The following is a 17,942-nucleotide window of genomic DNA, read 5'->3' as shown; positions in this document are numbered from 1 at the left end:
AGTAAGAAGGTTGTATTGGAGAAATTAATGGGGCTGAAGATTGATAAGTCCCCAGGACCTGAAATTCTACATCCCAGAGTGTTGAAAGAGGTAGCTATGGAGATAATGGATGCATTAGTGATCATCTTCCAAAATTCTATAGATTTTGGAACGGTTCCTGCAGATTGAAAGGTCGCAAATGTTACCTCACTATTTAAGAAGGGAGGGAGGGAGAAAACAGGAAACTACCAACCTGTTAGCCTTACATCAGTAGGAGGGAAAATGCTAGAATCTATTCTAAAGGATGTGATAAATGGAACTTGGATAATAATGATCTGATTGGGCATTATCAATGTGGATTTATGAATGGGAAATCATGTTTGATGAACCTGTTGGAGTTTTTTGAGGATGTTACTAACAGAATTGATAAAGGGGAGTCAGTGGATGTAGTATACTTGGATTTTCAGAAGGTTTTTGATGAAGTCCCCCACAGGAGGTTGGTTAGCACAATTAAAGCACAAGGGTTAGGTGGTAATATACTGGCATGGATTAAGGATTGGTTAACAGGCAGAAAACAGAGTAGTAATAAACGGGCCATTCTCACGCTGGCAGGCTGTGACTAGCGGGGTACCACAAGGATCAGAACTTGGACCCCAGATGTTCACAATATATATCAGTGATTTGGATGTGGGGACCAAAAGTAATATTTCCAAGTTCGCAGATGACACAAAAATAAGTGGAAATGGGTGTTGTGAGGAAGATGCAAAGTGGCTTCAACAGGGGTTTGAGTGGGCAAGAACATGGCAGATGGAATATAATGTAGAAAAATGTTAGGTTATCCATTTTAGTAGGAGGAACAGATGTGCACAGCATTTGTTAAGTAGTAGATTAGAAAGTGTAAATGTACAAAGGGACCTGGGTGTCCTTGTCCAGAAGTCACTGAAAGCTAACATGCAGGTGCAGCAAGCAATTAAGAAGGCCTTTATCGCAAAAAGATTTGAGTACAGGAATAATGAAGTCTTGCTTCAATTGTATAGAACCTTGATTAGGCCACACTTGGAATACTGTGTGCAGTTTTTTTTTAGAGTCATGGAATGATACAGCACTGAAACAGGCCCTTCGGCCCACTGAGTCTGTGCTGACCAACAACCACCCATTTATACTAATCCTACATTTAATCCCATATTCCTTACCACATCCCTACCTTCCCTCAATTCTCCTACCACGTCCCTACACTAGGGGTAATTTACAATGGCCAATTTAGCTATCAATCTGCAAGTCTTTGGCTGTGGGAGGAAACCAGAGTACCCGGCGGAAACCCACGCGATCACAGGGAGAACTTGCAAACTCCGCACAGGCAGTACCCAGAACTGAACCCGGGTCGCTGGAGCTGTGAGGCTGCAGTGCTAGCCACTGCGCCACTGTGCCGCCCCTACCTTTGGTCCCCTTACCTTAGGAAGGATATTATTGCCATAGAGTGAGTGAAATGAAGGTTCACCAGACTTGTTTTCGGGATGGCGGAACTGTCCTATGAAGAGAGAGTGGGGTAACTGTGCCTGTATTCTCTAGAGTTTCGAAGAATGAGAGGTGATCTCATTAAAACCTACAAAATACTTAAAGGGATAAACAGGGTAGATGCAGATAAGATGTTTCCCCTGGTTGTGGAGTCCAGAACCAGGGACACAATTTCAAAATAAGGGGGAAGCCACTTCAGACAGAGATGAAGAGAAATTTCTTTACTCAGAGGGTTGTGAATCTTTGGAATTCTCTACCCCAGAGGGCTGTGGAAACTCAATCAATGAGCATGTTCAAGACAGAAATTGATAGATTTTTGGAGACAAATGACATCAAAGAGTATGGGAATAGCATGGGAAAGTGGCAGTGAGGTAGATCAACCATGATCTAATTGAATGGTGGAGCAGGCTTAACAGGCTGAATGGCCTACTCCTGTTCCTATGTGTGCTGCGATGTTCTCGGGACTGGAGTGAGGTTCAACCCAGTTTAGTAAATGATGTGAGGCAGAGACAGCATGCTGTTGAAATAACAATGGATTTTTCTTTATTCTCTTTTTACTTTCACTTTTTCTTTGCTGGCATGTGTGTGTGTATATGGTAGCCTCAAGTGAACAAAATGCACAATGCAATTTTCAAAACACTACATGTATTACATATACCATATATATATGCAAGAGAATTGGGATTTTTTTAGAAACCAGCTGCGGATGACTAAAAAACTAATAAAGAGGGAGAAAATTGATCATGAGAGTAAATTGGCAAGAAATATAAAAACAAACAGTAAGAGCTTCTACAAGTATATAAAAAGGAAGCGAGTAGCTAAAGTAAGTGTGGTACCATTAGATGGGGAATTATTAAAAGGGACAGGGAATTGACAGATAAGTTAAACCAATATTTTGCATCGGTCTTCACTGTGGAGGACACTATAAACATCCCAACAATAATAGATGAAGAAAGAGTAAGTGGGAGGGAGGAAATTGTAACAATCTCTATTACAATGGAAAGGTGCTGGACAAACTGATGGGACTAAAGGCAGACACGTCGCCAGGACCTGATGGCCTGCATCCAAGGGTTTTAAAAGAAGTAGCTGCAGAGATAGTGGAGGCATTGGTCATAATATACCAAAACTCACTGGATTCCAGTAGGGTACCAGCGGATTGGAAAACTGCTGATGTGACACCCCTATTCAAGAAAGGAGGGAGACAGAAAGCAGGGAACTATAGACCAGTTAGCTTAACATCTGTCATTGGGAAAATGCTGGAGTCCATTATTGAGGAAGAAATAGCAGGACATTTAAAAAAACATAATGCAGTCAAACAGAGTCAACATGGTTTTATGAAAGGGAAATCATGTTTGACAAATTTGTTAGAGTTCTTTGAGGATATAACAAGCAGAGTGGATAAAGGGGAACCAGTAGATGTAGTCTATCTGGATTTTCAGAAGGCATTCGATAAGGTGCCACATAAAAATTATTGCACAAAATAGGAGCTCAGGGTATTGGGGGTAATGTGTTGGCATGGATTGAGGATTGACTAACACACAGAAGGCAGAGAGTTGGGATCAATGGGTCTTTTTCAGGTTGGAAAGCCGGAGGAGGGGGCAGAGTGTAGTGTATCCAAATTTGCTGTTGATACAAAAATAGGTAGGAAGGCATGTTGTGATGAGGATACAAAGAATCTGCAAAGGGTTATAGATAGGTTAAGTGAGTGGGCAAAAACTTGACAGAGTTCAATGTGGGAAAGTGTGAGGTAATCCACTTTGGTAGGAAGAATAAAAAGGCAGATTATTATTTAGATGGAGAAAGACTACAAAATACTGTGGTACAGAGGGGTCTGGGTGTTCTTGTACATGAAACACAAAAAGTTAGCATGCAGGTGCAGCAAGTAATTAGGAAGGCAAATGGAATTTTGGCCTTTATTGCTAGGGGGTTAGAGTTTGAAAGTAGGGCAGTCTTGTTACAACTGAACAGGGTGTTGGTGAGGCCACACCTGGTGTACAGTTTTGGTCCCCGTATTTAAGGACGGATATACTAGCGTTGGAGGCAGCTCAGAAAAGGTTCACTAGACTGATTCCTGGGATGAAGGAGTTGTCTTATCAAGAACGGTTAAACAGGTTAAGCCTTTATTCATTGGAGTTTAGAAAAATGAGAGGTGATGTTATTGAATGATATAAGATTTTAAAGGGGCTTGACAGGGTAGATGTTGAGAATATGTTTCCACTGGTGGGGGAATTTCGAACTAGGGGACATAGTTACGGAATAAGGGGGCACACATTTAAAACTGAGATGCGAAGGAATTTCTTCTCTCAGAGGGTGGTGAATCTCGGGAATTCTCTACGTCAGAGAGTTGTGGAGGCTAGGTCACTAAATGTATTTAAGGAGGAGGCAGACAGATTTTTGAAATCTTGGGGGAGTCGAGGGTTAGGCAGAGCAGGCCCGAAAGAGGAGTTGAGGCCTGGGACAGATCAGCCATGATCTTATTGAATGGCGGAGCAGGCTTGAGTGGCTGAATGGCCTACTCCCGCTCCTATTTCTTATGTTCTTGTGTTCTTATAAGATGCACTGCAGCAGCTCACCAAGGCTCATTTGACAACGCATTTCAAACTCATGATCTCTACCACCTAGAAGATGCACGCAAACACCACCACCTACAGTATTCTGCAGTTTCTCTCCATTTAAATAATATTCAGCTTTTCTATTCTTCCTGCCAAAGTGGGCAACCTCACATTTTCCCACATTATACTCCAATAAATGCTGGGCTTGCCAACGATACAAGAACGAATTTTTAAAAATTCTAAAAAAGTGAGTAATCTAATTTTAAATAGTTGAAAATGACTTTTAAAAAGCTTTACAGAAGCATTTACTTGTTCCATTGATGTACAGCAGTCAGTTTCTTAGTAAACTAAAAAATAACATTTAAAAGGCACCAATTAATGCCTAATTGCACCTAAAAAAAAAACTGCATTGTAAGAGCTTCCTTGAAGGATCACAAATAGACACAATTAGCAGAAACCTGCCAGAGTGATTATTTGATCTAGGGGGCTTGGCCACTTGTGTGGGTGGGGCCAGCTTCCAGCACTATGTTTTTAAACCAGCACAAAAGATTGCGGAAACTCTATTTGCATTTTGCGTGACTTGTGCTTGAAATTTCTCGATCTATTGTGGTTTGGCAATTTTGGGAATATTACCAGTGCAATTTAATGGAAATGTGAGGCCTGTGTGTTTTGTGATGTAAAGGTCAAGCAGCCAGTTAAAATCTACAAATGATGTTATGAACAGTAGGTTGCCTCTCCAATTCTTAATGTATTGATCTCAAACTCCTTGCCTTTTTTTTACAAGTTTCTCCACATGCTTGGCCCACTGTCATCTACTCCAAACCCATTTCCCAAATTCTGATGTGACCAACTGTAAAATTCTCCTTTCCCAAACTTCCCCATCAGCTATCTCATGCTAGCACTCTGAAATTCACTTTCAAAATCCCTTATTACATTTTTTCCCCTCAAAATTTGAAAGTTCTCTTCGAAATCTTTCTCTTTGACCTAACCTTCTGCAATTCTCCTTGTGATTCTTCCTCCTAATTCTTGCTTGCTAGTCTATTACCCACACAATAAGCGTTCTTAGGTGACAGCCCCTCCCTATCTTTGTAGCCTCCTTCAGCCCTACAACTCTCCGAGGTATCTACACTCATCCAATTCTAACCTCTGAGCATCCCTGATTTTAATTGCTGCACAATGGTGGCTGTGCCTTCAGCTGCCTAGCCCTAAGCTCTGGAATTCCCTCCCTAAAGCTCTTACCTCTCTTTCTTCCTTTAAGACATTCTTTAAAACCTAGCTATTTGACCAAGCTTTTGGCCATCTGCCCGTATATCACCTTATCTAGCTCAGTGTCTGATTTTGCTTTATAATGCTCCTGTGAACCGTGAGATGTTTAAATTGTCTTAAAGTTGCTATATAAATGTACATTGTTGTTGATGATAAATAACTGCAAGCTACTGAGACTGTCAGCAAGGACCAGGTTACCTGCGATGCTTTGCAGCTTGAGATAGTGTATGCCCCAGTGAGAATAAAGTGGAAGGGATGAAAAATGAAATACATTAAACTAGGACAGATAAAATGTAATGTTTGTACCTCACACAATCATAAATCAAGTTCTGTTCATATGTATTATCCATATTCTTTAAAAATGTGTTTTTTAATAAGTTCAATTATTTTAATGAATGTTCATGTTCTTGATGATTCATCCACTTAGCAGTTGGTTGAAGATTTAGAGCCACACTATTCATTTACAAGCAAACGGGCAATGACGGACAGGTAAAGACATTCTAATCTATCCAGTCTGTCCCACACAATTGTGAATATTTTTATTCTTTCACGGAATATGGGTGTCACTGGCTAGGACAGCATTTATTGCCAATCCCTATTTGCCCTGAAGAAGGTGGTGGTGAGCCGTCTTCTTGACTCACTGCAGTCCATGTCACTAGATATACTTTCTCCACTCCACCCAAAACAATGTGATCTCTGAGAAATGCAAGAAATTAGATTAAAAATCCAGTACAAATTGGAGAAAAAAATCTAGGCAGTCAAACCCTGGACCTGATTTTCCTGAATTACCTACTTTTTGTAAGAGGGGATGTCCCAAACAGAAACAGATTCCTTCTCTGTTTCTCTCGCTCTGTCTCGTAAAGAGAACAGACCTTTGATGCATAAATATACCTTACTTGTTTTACAGAAAAAAGAGTTGAAGGGAGTGGTTTGATGTCTATCGCAGAAATGCCCCTAAAACCATGGTGGTGATCAGCTATTAGAGCTCTAAAATGGTTGGCATGAACAGCAGTGCTGATTGACAGCATGATGATAACATGCTATAAGAGGCGTAGTGGTGATGTCACTGAGCTAGTAATACAGAAGCCCAGGCTAATTCCCTGGGGATTCAGGTTCAAATCCCACCACGACAGCTGGTAAAATTTAAATTCAATTAGTTAATAAAAGTTTGGAATTGAAAGCTATTCTCATTAATGGGGCCATGAAACTATCATTGATTGTTGTAAAAACCCACCTGGTTCACTGCTGTCCTTTAGGAAAGGAAATCTGTCGTTCTACCTGGTCTGGCCTACATGTGACTCCAGACCCACAGCAATGTGGTTGACTGCCCTCTAAAATGGCCCAGCAAGCCACTCAGTTGTCAAGGGCAATTAGGGATGGGTAACAAATGCTAACATTGCCAGCAACGCCCACATCCCATGAAAGAATAAAAAAGGCTTAATTTCCAGTAATAAGCATCAATGCTGTGATATCAGCAAGTTAAAGATGCCACAGGACATCTGCTTCTAACATGAAATGAAATCTACATAGCCAGCTCTAATCATTTTTCCATTAATTACGTGAAATGTAACGTGGCAGCAATGATATTGGGAAACACTTTGGGCTAGATTTTGCTCTCCGTGGCAAAAGAAGGGCACCAGACGTTCATTACACTTGTCCATAGACTTTCTATGGGATTTTAGCTCCTGTAAACCTCCACAGTGCATCTAGGACCTGTGTGAACAGGCGAAGCAACCATGTATCTCCTGAACCAATCAAATTGAAGAATTGTTAACAAACAGCGCAGAGTCTGAACCAGGAAATGTAAAATGTGAGTAGTAAATTCAATGTGAAATCAAATACAGAAAGTGGAATAAAGAGAGGGGGAAAAAAAGATTGGATTAAGAGAGAAAAGTAGAAACAACAAAGTAAAAGAAAAAAAACCCTTTTATTTACATGTGTTATTTTTTTGATCTCTGAGTAATTAAAAGCTGAAGGAGTGAGACTCCACACCTATAACAGTTAATTTTCAATGCCAGAGATGTTGTTTGGCTGTAATTAAGAGTTATCACACTTTTAAAACGGTACTTAGACTGGAATGGACAAGCTCCAGCTCCTATCTCTGAGAGAAGTCCAGAAACCTCATGCCGTTCAAAGCATCTTGGGCAATAACTTCCTGATTTCTGTGCTTAACTGCGTACATCCAGTTGCCAGATGTTGCTGTCTGATTTCTTTGTAATTAACGGCGAGTGCTGTTAATCTCACCATTATTTTCGCAGCACACTCTGGCCCCTTACATCCTAGACATTTCTTCCCACATTACTTTCTTTAGCCTTGCTTTTGGATTTCATTCCCGCTCAATCCTCCAATGGAGTCAGTCATTTAAACACCACGACTTGTGTTTTCAAAGCATCTTTAACAGAGTGAAATGCTCCAAGGTGCTTCACAGGAACATGATCAGATAAAAATTGACACTGAGCCAAAGAAGACAACATTAGGACAGATGACCAAACGCTTGGCCAAAGAGGTAGCAGTTAAAGTATCTTAAAGGAGGAGCAAAAAGTGGAAAAGCAAAGAGGTTGGGGGAGGGATTTCCAACGCTTAGGGTATAAAGGGTTCAAGGCATGGTAGCCAATACTGAGGTGAAGGAAAGGACTAGAGTTGGAGGAACACAGAGTTCTTGGAAGGTTGTGGAGCTACAGGAGGCTGCAGACCTGGGGCTGGATTTTGTGCACCTGCCACCAGGAGCGGCAGCGGGTGTAAAAAATGGCAGCCCGCGTGCCGCCATGCCACTGCAATCTTCCTTGCAGTGGCCCACCAGTGAGGCCACCACCCCCCCCAATCATGTGGAGGGGGCGGGCTCTCTGACACCGGCAATGGCGTCAGTTGCCCGGTTGCAGGTGCTGGTGCCATTTTTAAAGCCCCACTGGCTAATTTAAATTTTTTTAAATTATACCCCCCCCCACTGTACTGATTAAAAATCTGCCACCCCTTTCCCACCCCCGAATAGCAATAAAGTTCATTATTTGCCCTCTTCCCCCGCCCATCCCCAAAACACTTACCTTCCACACAGACGTTTCCCCCTCCCAAACTGAACAAAGTGCACAGGTCACCCCTTCCCACCATCCCCTACACTGGTGATTTAAATTTGACTGTGTCCCCAGTCCCCACACTAAAAATCTTAATATCACCCCTTCCCCACCACTGTGGTGCCTGCTTTCCCAGACGGGAAAGTGATGGCGCATGTGCCGGCTGCTACTCAGAAGATCACAGCCCAACGGCAAGATTGGAATTACTTTTATTTAAATGTCTGCATTCTGCTAATTTGAATATTTTAATTTGGGTCCTGTTGCCAAGCGGCCGGAGTGGGGGGTGGGGGGGGTTTCCCGCCATGGAGTCTCACCACTGCTGGGAAGATTGGGCCTGGCCCTCTTGGCAGACTGATCATCTGCCCACTCCACCCCGGAGCCCAACGTTGGGAGCTCTGTAAAATCCCGGCCATAGAGTGAGGACACAGAAAATGAAGTTAAGATGTAATGGGGCAATAACGTAATCTATCCTGGAACACTTTAGATACTAGGAACATTTCAACTGCAGAAAGCTAGTTAAGAGATTTAATGTAACTTTGTAAAATGTTGAAGCATCTCAAAATGGCAAATGAGGAAATACTAGTTTATCTCGGGGCACGAGTGATAAAGGGCATCTATTTAAAATTGTCACTGACAGGTTGGGATAAATTGTACAGAAAGTCGTTGAGGATGGAATGCTTTGCTGCAGGAAATGGTTGAGGCAGAGATCTTTTAAGGGAAAAGTGGATAAACCTTTGAAGTAGATGAATATACAAAGCTATAGGGAGAATGCAGGACCATTGGGATTAGTTTTGGATTCATCTTAAAAACAATGAAAGTCTTGCATTTATACAGTGTTTTTCATGGTCTCAGGACGTCTCAAAGTGCTTTATAGCCTTTGAAGTACTTTTCGAAGAGTAGCCACTGTTGTCATGTACCTCCTTCTGTGCTGTAAACTTCAATAGTTTGATGGAAGCTAACCTCATAGAGCAAGGACTGGCATATGTCTGATCCCTGGGATATAACATTTGACGTGCCAAGATCAAAAAGGCGAGAGAAAAGTTGGCCTTTATCTCAAAGGCTGGAATACAAATGTCTGGACGTCATGCTTGGGTTGTATAGAGGCTTGGTCAGACCCCATCTATTGCATTCTGTTCTGCAACTCAAGTAGGATAGATTTTCCTTGGAGGGGGTAGAGCAGAAATTCTCTAGAATGATGCCTGTGCTTAAAGGTTCAAATTATGAGGCAGCTTGCATAATCTTGGCTTTTATTCCCTTGAGTATAGAAGATTGAGAGGTGATATAATTCCAGTAGTTAAAATGATCAGAAAACGATTCAACAGGGTAGATAGAGTAAAACTATTTCCTGTAGTGGGAGAATCCAGAACAAGAAGGCACAATCTTAGAGCTCGGCTTTTCAGGAGTGAAATCAGGAAGCACTTCTTCACACAAAGCGTGATTGAAACCTGGAACACTCTCCCTTTAGATGCTAGGTGAGTTGGAAACTTTCAAGGTTGGGGTCGATAGATTTTTGTTGATAAAGAATGTCAAAGGAATGGATCAAAGGTGGGTAAATAGTGTTGAGGTACAGATCAGCCATGATCTAATTGAATGGCAGTACAGGCTGGAAGGGCTGAATGGCCTACATTTGTTCCTTTGGTTTTGATATACATATTCAAGTGATTTGAAATGAAAAAATAACTAACAATTATAGGGTCCATTAATGTGGAATAATTATGAAGGTAGAGGAAAAAGGTAGAGCCCTTTCCTATCCTGAGTGGTGTGAAACAGGGCTGTGTTCTCGCACCCACACTTTTTGGGATTTTCTTCTCCCTGCTGCTTTCACATGCGTTCAAATCCTCTGAAGAAGGAATTTTCCTCCACACAAGATCAGGGGGCAGGTTGTTCAACCTTGCCCGTCTAAGAGCGAAGTCCAAAGTACGGAAAGTCCTCATCAGAGAACTCCTCTTTGCTGACGATGCTGCTTTAACATCTCACACTGAAGAATGCCTGCAGAGTCTCATCGACAGGTTTGCGTCTGCCTGCAATGAATTTGGCCTAACCATCAGCCTCAAGAAAACGAACATCATGGGGCAGGATGTCAGAAATGCTCCATCCATCAATATTGGCGACCACGCTCTGGAAGTGGTTCAAGAGTTCACCTACCTAGGCTCAACTATCACCAGTAACCTGTCTCTAGATGCAGAAATCAACAAGCGCATGGGTAAGGCTTCCACTGCTATGTCCAGACTGGCCAAGAGAGTGTGGGAAAATGGCGCACTGACACGGAACACAAAAGTCCGAGTGTATCAGGCCTGTGTCCTCAGTACCTTGCTCTACGGCAGCGAGGCCTGGACAACGTATGCCAGCCAAGAGCGACGTCTCATTTCATTCCATCTTCACTGCCTTCGGAGAATACTTGGCAGGACTATATCTCCAACACAGAAGTCCTTGAAGCGGCCAACACCCCCAGCTTATACACACTACTGAGTCAGCGGCGCTTGAGATGGCTTGGCCATGTGAGCCGCATGGAAGATGGCAGGATCCCCAAAGACACATTGTACAGCGAGCTCGCCACTGGTATCAGACCCACCGGCCGTCCATGTCTCCGTTATAAAGACGTCTGCAAACGCGACATGAAATCGTGTGACATTGATCACAAGTCGTGGGAGTCAGTTGCCAGCATTCGCCAGAGCTGGCGGGCAGCCATAAAGACAGGGCTAAATTGTGGCGAGTCGAAGAGACTTAGTAGTTGGCAGGAAAAAAGACAGAGGCGCAAGGGGAGAGCCAACTGTGCAACAGCCCCAACAAACAAATTTCTCTGCAGCACCTGTGGAAGAGCCTGTCACTCCAGAATTGGCCTTTATAGCCACTCCAGGCGCTGCTTCACAAACCACTGACCACCTCCAGGCGCGTATCCATTGTCTCTCGAGATAAGGAGGCCCAAAAAGAAAAAAAGAAAAAAGAAAAGAGAGGAAAATGAAATGTAAATTCAAAATGGCAAGACACTGAGATGAAGTTGATTAATTTGCTCCCAGGGACATCTTTAAGTAGCTTCACTATGTTTGAATATGCATATATTATTATCTTGCGTACAGATGCCCCTAAAGAGCCAGCACACATATGTTGATTTGTTTTGACACGTTTATTGAAATATAATGAAGTTATTTGTTTTGGATCTGAGTCATTTTACTATGTCTTCAGGATTCCATAAAAACATTTAGATTTATAGAAGTTTTCAATGATAGCTTTATGTTTGGTTGAATTAAACAGCTTAACGGTGAGAATGGGTTGTGTGATTCTGCGTAATTTAACCTATGAAGTATTGGCAGTGAGTACACAATAGTGAAATCACGTTTCATGTTGTATTGAGAAACAGGTTTAATCTGCTCTGTCCAAATCAGTTCACCTGTCGGGCTCTATTCTAGTTGTGTGCACTCCTTCTAGTGAGGGAACTGCTGCTATCTTGCACTTTTGTGCCGGAGAAATGAATGGAAAGAGAATTTAATGTTACAAGAAAAGAAGAGACAGCTTGCATTTATATCATGCTGCTCACATCAGAAAGATGTCTCCAAACACTTAAAAGATTTGAAGTGGGCACCAAACAGGTAAAAAGCAAAGGTGTTGAATGGCTTTAAGAGCCAGGCCTGAATGAGCAGTTGAAGAGACAAGTCTTTAATAGTCTTTTGAAAACAAGGAAGATGAAGGAAGGGAGATGGATATTGGAAAATTCCAGAGGGCAGCAACAAAAACAACAACTTGCATTTCTTTTGCACCTTTAACATAGTAAATGTTACCCAGGAGTGCAATCAAGTCAAAATTTGACACCCAACCATTTAAAAAAAATATTGGCCGGAATTTTACATTCCCCACCCCCCCCACCCCGGGAGCAGGCTAGGAGGCAGGTGGGTGAGGAGAAGCATAACATCGAGTGGGTGACAGGAGGTGCCGTGCCCATTACCTATCTTCCCCCCCCACTCTGTTATTTTACCAGCAGCGGGGGATGTGGCAGGTGGCCTGCCCACCCTTAGGCCAATTGAGGACATTAAGTGACAAATTAATGGCCACTTAAGGGCCTCTTTCTGTCACCACTGGTATTTTACCAGCCAGGAAAGAGCACTTCGGCACCTGAGGAGGCCGCCTAGTAATAGCCGGCTGACTCCTTGCAGGCTGGGGGGGCCTCTTCTGATTGGGCATCTGTGCTCCACAGAAGGCCCCCCCCCCCACCAGGAGCATGGGCCGCCCCTGCTAAAACAACCCTCTCCCCACCCCCACACTCGCCGGGGCTTAGCCGATTATGGAGGGCAGAAGCATAATGACTGAAAGAGCAGCTGAGAATAGTGGATTGAGTTGTACCGGAGTGAAGAATAGACCAGTATCAGAGAAGGAAACACGTGAACAGGGAAATAGGGCTGAGCTAGGGTGAGGTGAGGTTGAGGAGCCTTTTGAAGTGAAAATAGCCTTCACATTGCTTCACATAATGGCAAGAATTGATTAGGATAATGGGGTTGGTGTGTATTATGGACTTTCAAAACGTGTTTGATAAAGAACCACATAGTAGACTTGTTAGCAAAATTAAAGGGACAGTGGTGGGGTGCATACAAAATTGATTAAGGGAGAGAAAGCAGAGAATAGTGGTGAATGGTTGTTTTCCAGACTGGAGGAAAGTATGCACTAGTGTTTTCCAGGAGTCATCATTAGGACCTTTTTGATATATGTTAATGACCTGGACCACGGTATCATTTCAAAGTTTGCAGATGATACAAAACTGGAAAAATGTAGCTAACAGTGAGGAGGTTAGTAACAAAGTTCAGGAGGACATAGATAGGCTGGTGAAATGAGCAGCTGTATGGCAGATGAAATTTAATGCCACCAAGTGCAAAGTATCACACTTCAGGAAGAATGTCAAGACCTTCGAGTAGGTGCAGAGGAGATTTACTAGAATGGTAGCAGAGTTGAGGGATTTTCAGTTATGTGAAGAGACTGGAGAAGCTAGGGTTGTTCTCCTCAGAACAGTGAAAGCTAAGAGGAGATTTGATAGAGATGTTCAAAATCATGAACAGTTTTGAGAGAGTAAAAAAGGCAAAACTGTTTCTAATGACAGAAAGATCAACAAACAAAAAACTCAGATTGGTGATTGGCAAAAGAACCAGAGATGACATGAGGAGACATTTCTTTTACAGACTGAGTTGTTGTGATCTGGAATTCAACACTGAGAAGTGTGGTGGAAGCAGATTATAGTCTTGGTGGCAGTGATGGAGGCAAAGGAGGACTGGAGAAGCTGAAAGAAAAACAAAGTGCTGAAAATATTCAGCTCTGGCAGCAACTGTGAAGAAAAGAGATTTAACATTCAGGTCTTTGAACTTTCATCAGGAGAAGCTAGTCTTGTTAACAGAACAGATATAAGTTGGATAAAAGCAAAATACTGCAGATGCTGGAAATCTGAAATAAAAACAAAGTGCTGGAAAAACTCAGCAGGTGAGGCAGCATCTGTGGAGAGAGAAGCAGAGTTAATGTTTCAGGTCTGTGACCTTTCATCACAATTGGCCTTACAGCTTGGAACATAGCTCAAGATCAGTAAGACAGCATGCCCAGGTTCCACACCACCTAAGGTGAAACTACCACGTTAGGAAAACTGATGTTCATTTACCCGTCACCTCTGTGTTTGCTGACCTACATTGGCTCTCAGTCTGGCATCACCTTGATTTTAAAATTCTCATTATTATTTCCAAATTCTTCCCTATCTCTGTAACCTCTTCAACCCTACAACCCTCCGAGAGCTCTGTATTTCGCCATTCAGTATGATCATGGCTAATCATCCACTTCAATGCCTTTTTCCCACACTATTGCCATATCCCCTTACGTCATTTGTATTTAGAAAACTGTCAATCTCTGTTTTAAACATACTCAATGACTGAGCTTCCACAGCCCTCTAGAGTAGAGAATTCCAAAGATTCACAACCTTCTGAGTAAAGAAATTTCTCCTCATCTCTGTCCTAATTAGCTTTCCTCTTAATTTGAAATTGTATATCCTGGTTCTAGACTCCCCAACCACGGGAAACATCTTAGCTGCATCTACCCTGTTCATCCCTTTAAGTATTTTGTAGGTTTCAATGAGATCACCTCTCATTCTTCGAAACTCTCGAAAATACAGGCACAGTTTCCACAATCTTTCCTCATAGGACAGCCCCGCCATCCCGTGAACAAGTCTGGCGAATCTTCGTTGCACTCCCGTTATGGCAATAACATCCTTCCTACGGTAAGGGTCCAAAACTGCACACAGTACTCCAAGTGCAGTCTAACCAAGGTTCTATATAATTGAAGCAAGACTTCACGACTCCTGTTCTCAAATCCTCTTGCGATAAAGGCTAGCCCACCATTAGCCTTCCTATTTGCTTGCTGTACCTGCATGTTAGCTTTCAGTGACTTATTGACAAGGACACTCGGGTCCCTTTGTACATCTACACTTTCTAATCTCTCACCATTTAAGAAATACTCTGCACATCTGTTCCTCCTACCAAAGTGGATTACCTCAACAGGAAGGAAAAACCATCAGAGGATTTTTAGACAAACCTGTCTTTGGGACAGGTATGAATAGATCAAGTATATCATGAAGGTGGATGACCAAAGGGAGATATTAGAGGAGGATAGAATTATCAACAGTGCCAAAAACAGAGAAAAGTTCAAGAGGGACGGGGAGAGGTTAGGAACCCAGATCACAGTCACCAATTATGCCATTAACGACTTTGACGAGCAGCACAAGTGAGGCCAAAATTAAATGCAGGATCTCAAACAGGGAAGTATAAGAGTGATAACCATAGTGTTGTGAAATAATGTATTTCTAAGACTTTAATGAAGGAAGTGTTCGAGATGGATCAGTCATTTGAGAGGATAGTAGGGTTTAATTTTTTTTTAGGCGAGGGGTGATTTTATTTCAGAGGATTTGGGGATGATTCTAGAGGATAGAGATCGGTTTATGATGTTAGAATGCAATGAGCTGAGGAGGTCAAAAGCTAGAGGGGAAGAGGTTTCAGGGAGAAGATGATGGAGTTTGTAGAAAACATGAATTTCATGAGCAATTGGGGGAGATGGAAACCAAGATTCTGAAATAAAGATGGAGTGAGGGACGGGTTGGAAAAAGGAATGAGCAAGGAACTGGGGAATGTAGGAGTGAAGGAAGAGGAATGACTGTGGAACAGTCTGTCACCTCTACCTGGAGTGGTCTACATGTCACTCCAGCCTTGCATTACATAGTTGACTCTCAATCTTCAGAGCAACAAGAAAGTGGCAATAAATAGTGCCTTCGGGTCAGTCATATCCAAGAAACAGATTTTTAAATTAGATTTTCCCTGGTTCACATTACTCACTATTATTGCAGCAATTTTAATATGGAAATTGCCAACATAGACAGTATGACCACAGTTGTGTATCTATGATGGGCGAGCTTTCCTGCAAGTATGTTGAGCTTGAAAAAATTAGATGCAGGCTTATTTCAACATTCATGTGTGAATCGTCCATGCCTATGAGTGTACCATAAGCCAATTGAATCAGTCACATATTTAGATCCGGCAACTCTTGCATAGCGTCCAGAGCTACAGCAAGTCTGCCAAGGGCCTCGGATTACTGGAAGATTAAGATCATGCTAGTATAATGTTTACTGTGATTTTGGAAATGAAAAAGCTCTGTTATACCTATTGGTACTTCAGTGTGAACTCTTTTTAACATGGGTCTAATGTTCCAAGGAGCTTCACAGAAGCATAATCAGGCAAAATTTAACAGCAAGCCCCATATGTAGATATTAGGACAGATGACGAAAAGTTTGGTCAAAGAAGTAGGTTTTCAGAAAAGGAGGAGAGGGAGGTGAAGTTGTTTAGACAGTGAATTCCAGAGCTTGGGGCCTAGTCAGCTGAAGGCATGGCCACCAATGGAAGGAGCAAAGGAAATTGGGGATGCACAAGAGAGCAGAATTGTAGGAATGCAGAGTTCTCGGCAGGTTGAGGGCGAAGAAGCAGAGTTTAGATGAGTCATGTTACTGTTTACTGTTGACTGCACCTTAGTGTTATGCCACCCACAATGTTACTAGCATTTGTGATTTTCAAAATAAATGGTAATTTTGAAGCAGTGCTGAAATAGATTTTGTTTTGGTGCTATCTCAAAAGGCCTGCTTGGACATTGCTTCAGGATGGCCTTTGGGATGTGAGATTTTGGCAATGGCACAAGCAAGCCATGGAAACAAAGGACAAAAGCTTACTTTGCATAATTACACTTTAAAGCACAAAAGGTTCATTATTGATCTGAATACTTTGAAATCTTGATTTCTTGCTACGGTGTTATTTTTTCCTTCTCTATTTGAAGCGAATAATGTAATAATCTCTTTATCTGTTCTCTTGTCTATCAAAGCTCAGCTTTGGAGGGATTCCAGTTCCAGGCAAATCAGTGACTTTCCTGAGGAAAAACTTTCATGGCTGCATTGAGAATCTCTATTACAACGGAGTGAATATTATTGATCTGGCCAAGAGGCGCAAACCTCAGATACACATTGTGGTAAGTTGCTTGTTAAATTCAGAACAGAAAAGCTGTTAATCTACAGCATTGAATTAAAAATTAAACTGCGGCTGATTAAACAGAACTGATCATGCTGAAAACAGATACAGCTAAATGTTTAGTGGATAAAGTTTGATGGAAAACAGATACATTTTATTTTAAACAAAAACAAGAAATGCCGGATTCACTCAGCAGGTCTGGCAGCATCTGTGGAAAGAGAAGCAGAGTTAACGTTTCGGGTCAGTGACCCTTCTTCGGAACTGACAAATATTAGAAAAGTCACAGATTATAAACAAGTGAGGTGGGGGTTGGGCAAGAGATAACAAAGGAGAAGGTGCAGATTGGACCAGGCCACATAGCTGACCAAAAGGTCACGGAGCAAAGGCAAACAATATGTTAATGGTGTGTTGAAAGATAAAGCATTAGTACAGATTAGGTGTGAATATACTGAATATTGAACATCAGCAAGTGCAAGTACATTTTATTTTATATCATTTCAATTAGGTAAATCCTGGAAATACTCAGAACTGGAGTTCTGAAGAAGGGTCACTGACCTGAAACATTAACTCTGTTTCTCTCTCCACAGATGCTGCCAGACCTGCTGAGTATTTCCAGCATTTCTTGTTTATATTTCAAATACTCACTGCCCCATGGTTGAGTTATTTCTGTGTGCTTAGCTAGCCTGTTGATGCTTGGGAGAAGGTGACTTGTCCTAGGGTAATGATCTTAGTTTAATGCTGGAAAAGATTCACTGAAATAATAATACAACTCCTAACTGACATGGGCCCACAGCATAAAACGGACCCTAATTTGGCAAACACATGCAGGGTGGCTAACTTGCTGTGTGGGAAATGGAAAAATATCTCACTGCTGTGCATATTTCGATGGTTGGGACTAAGACAGCATTTTGGGGTAATGTAGAGAGTCTTACACTGCATGCTAGAGCTGAACTGGGAGAATTTGATATTGGCTGATTTGGGAAAACATTTCCACCCCCTGACACCTTGTTGAGCACAAAATCTATTGTGAAAAAGTGGTT

General features: G+C 42.1%; 1 protein-coding gene across 2 annotated transcripts in view; it reads left to right on the top strand.

Moving 5' to 3' along the window:
* LOC137371882 (contactin-associated protein-like 5) overlaps positions 1-17,942 on the top strand; it is a 761,481-nt gene that overhangs the window by 101,609 nt on the left and 641,930 nt on the right. For both annotated transcript variants that reach the window (XM_068034863.1, XM_068034865.1), the window contains exon 4: positions 16,760-16,903. In XM_068034863.1, the coding sequence (XP_067890964.1) occupies positions 16,760-16,903 (144 nt within the window). The remainder of the gene's footprint in view (positions 1-16,759; positions 16,904-17,942) is intronic.

The sequence above is a fragment of the Heterodontus francisci genome, chromosome 7 (assembly GCF_036365525.1).
Source record: "Heterodontus francisci isolate sHetFra1 chromosome 7, sHetFra1.hap1, whole genome shotgun sequence".
In the NCBI taxonomy this organism is placed as follows: Eukaryota; Metazoa; Chordata; class Chondrichthyes; order Heterodontiformes; family Heterodontidae; genus Heterodontus; species Heterodontus francisci.
This window is presented reverse-complemented; position numbering and strand designations above follow the sequence as displayed.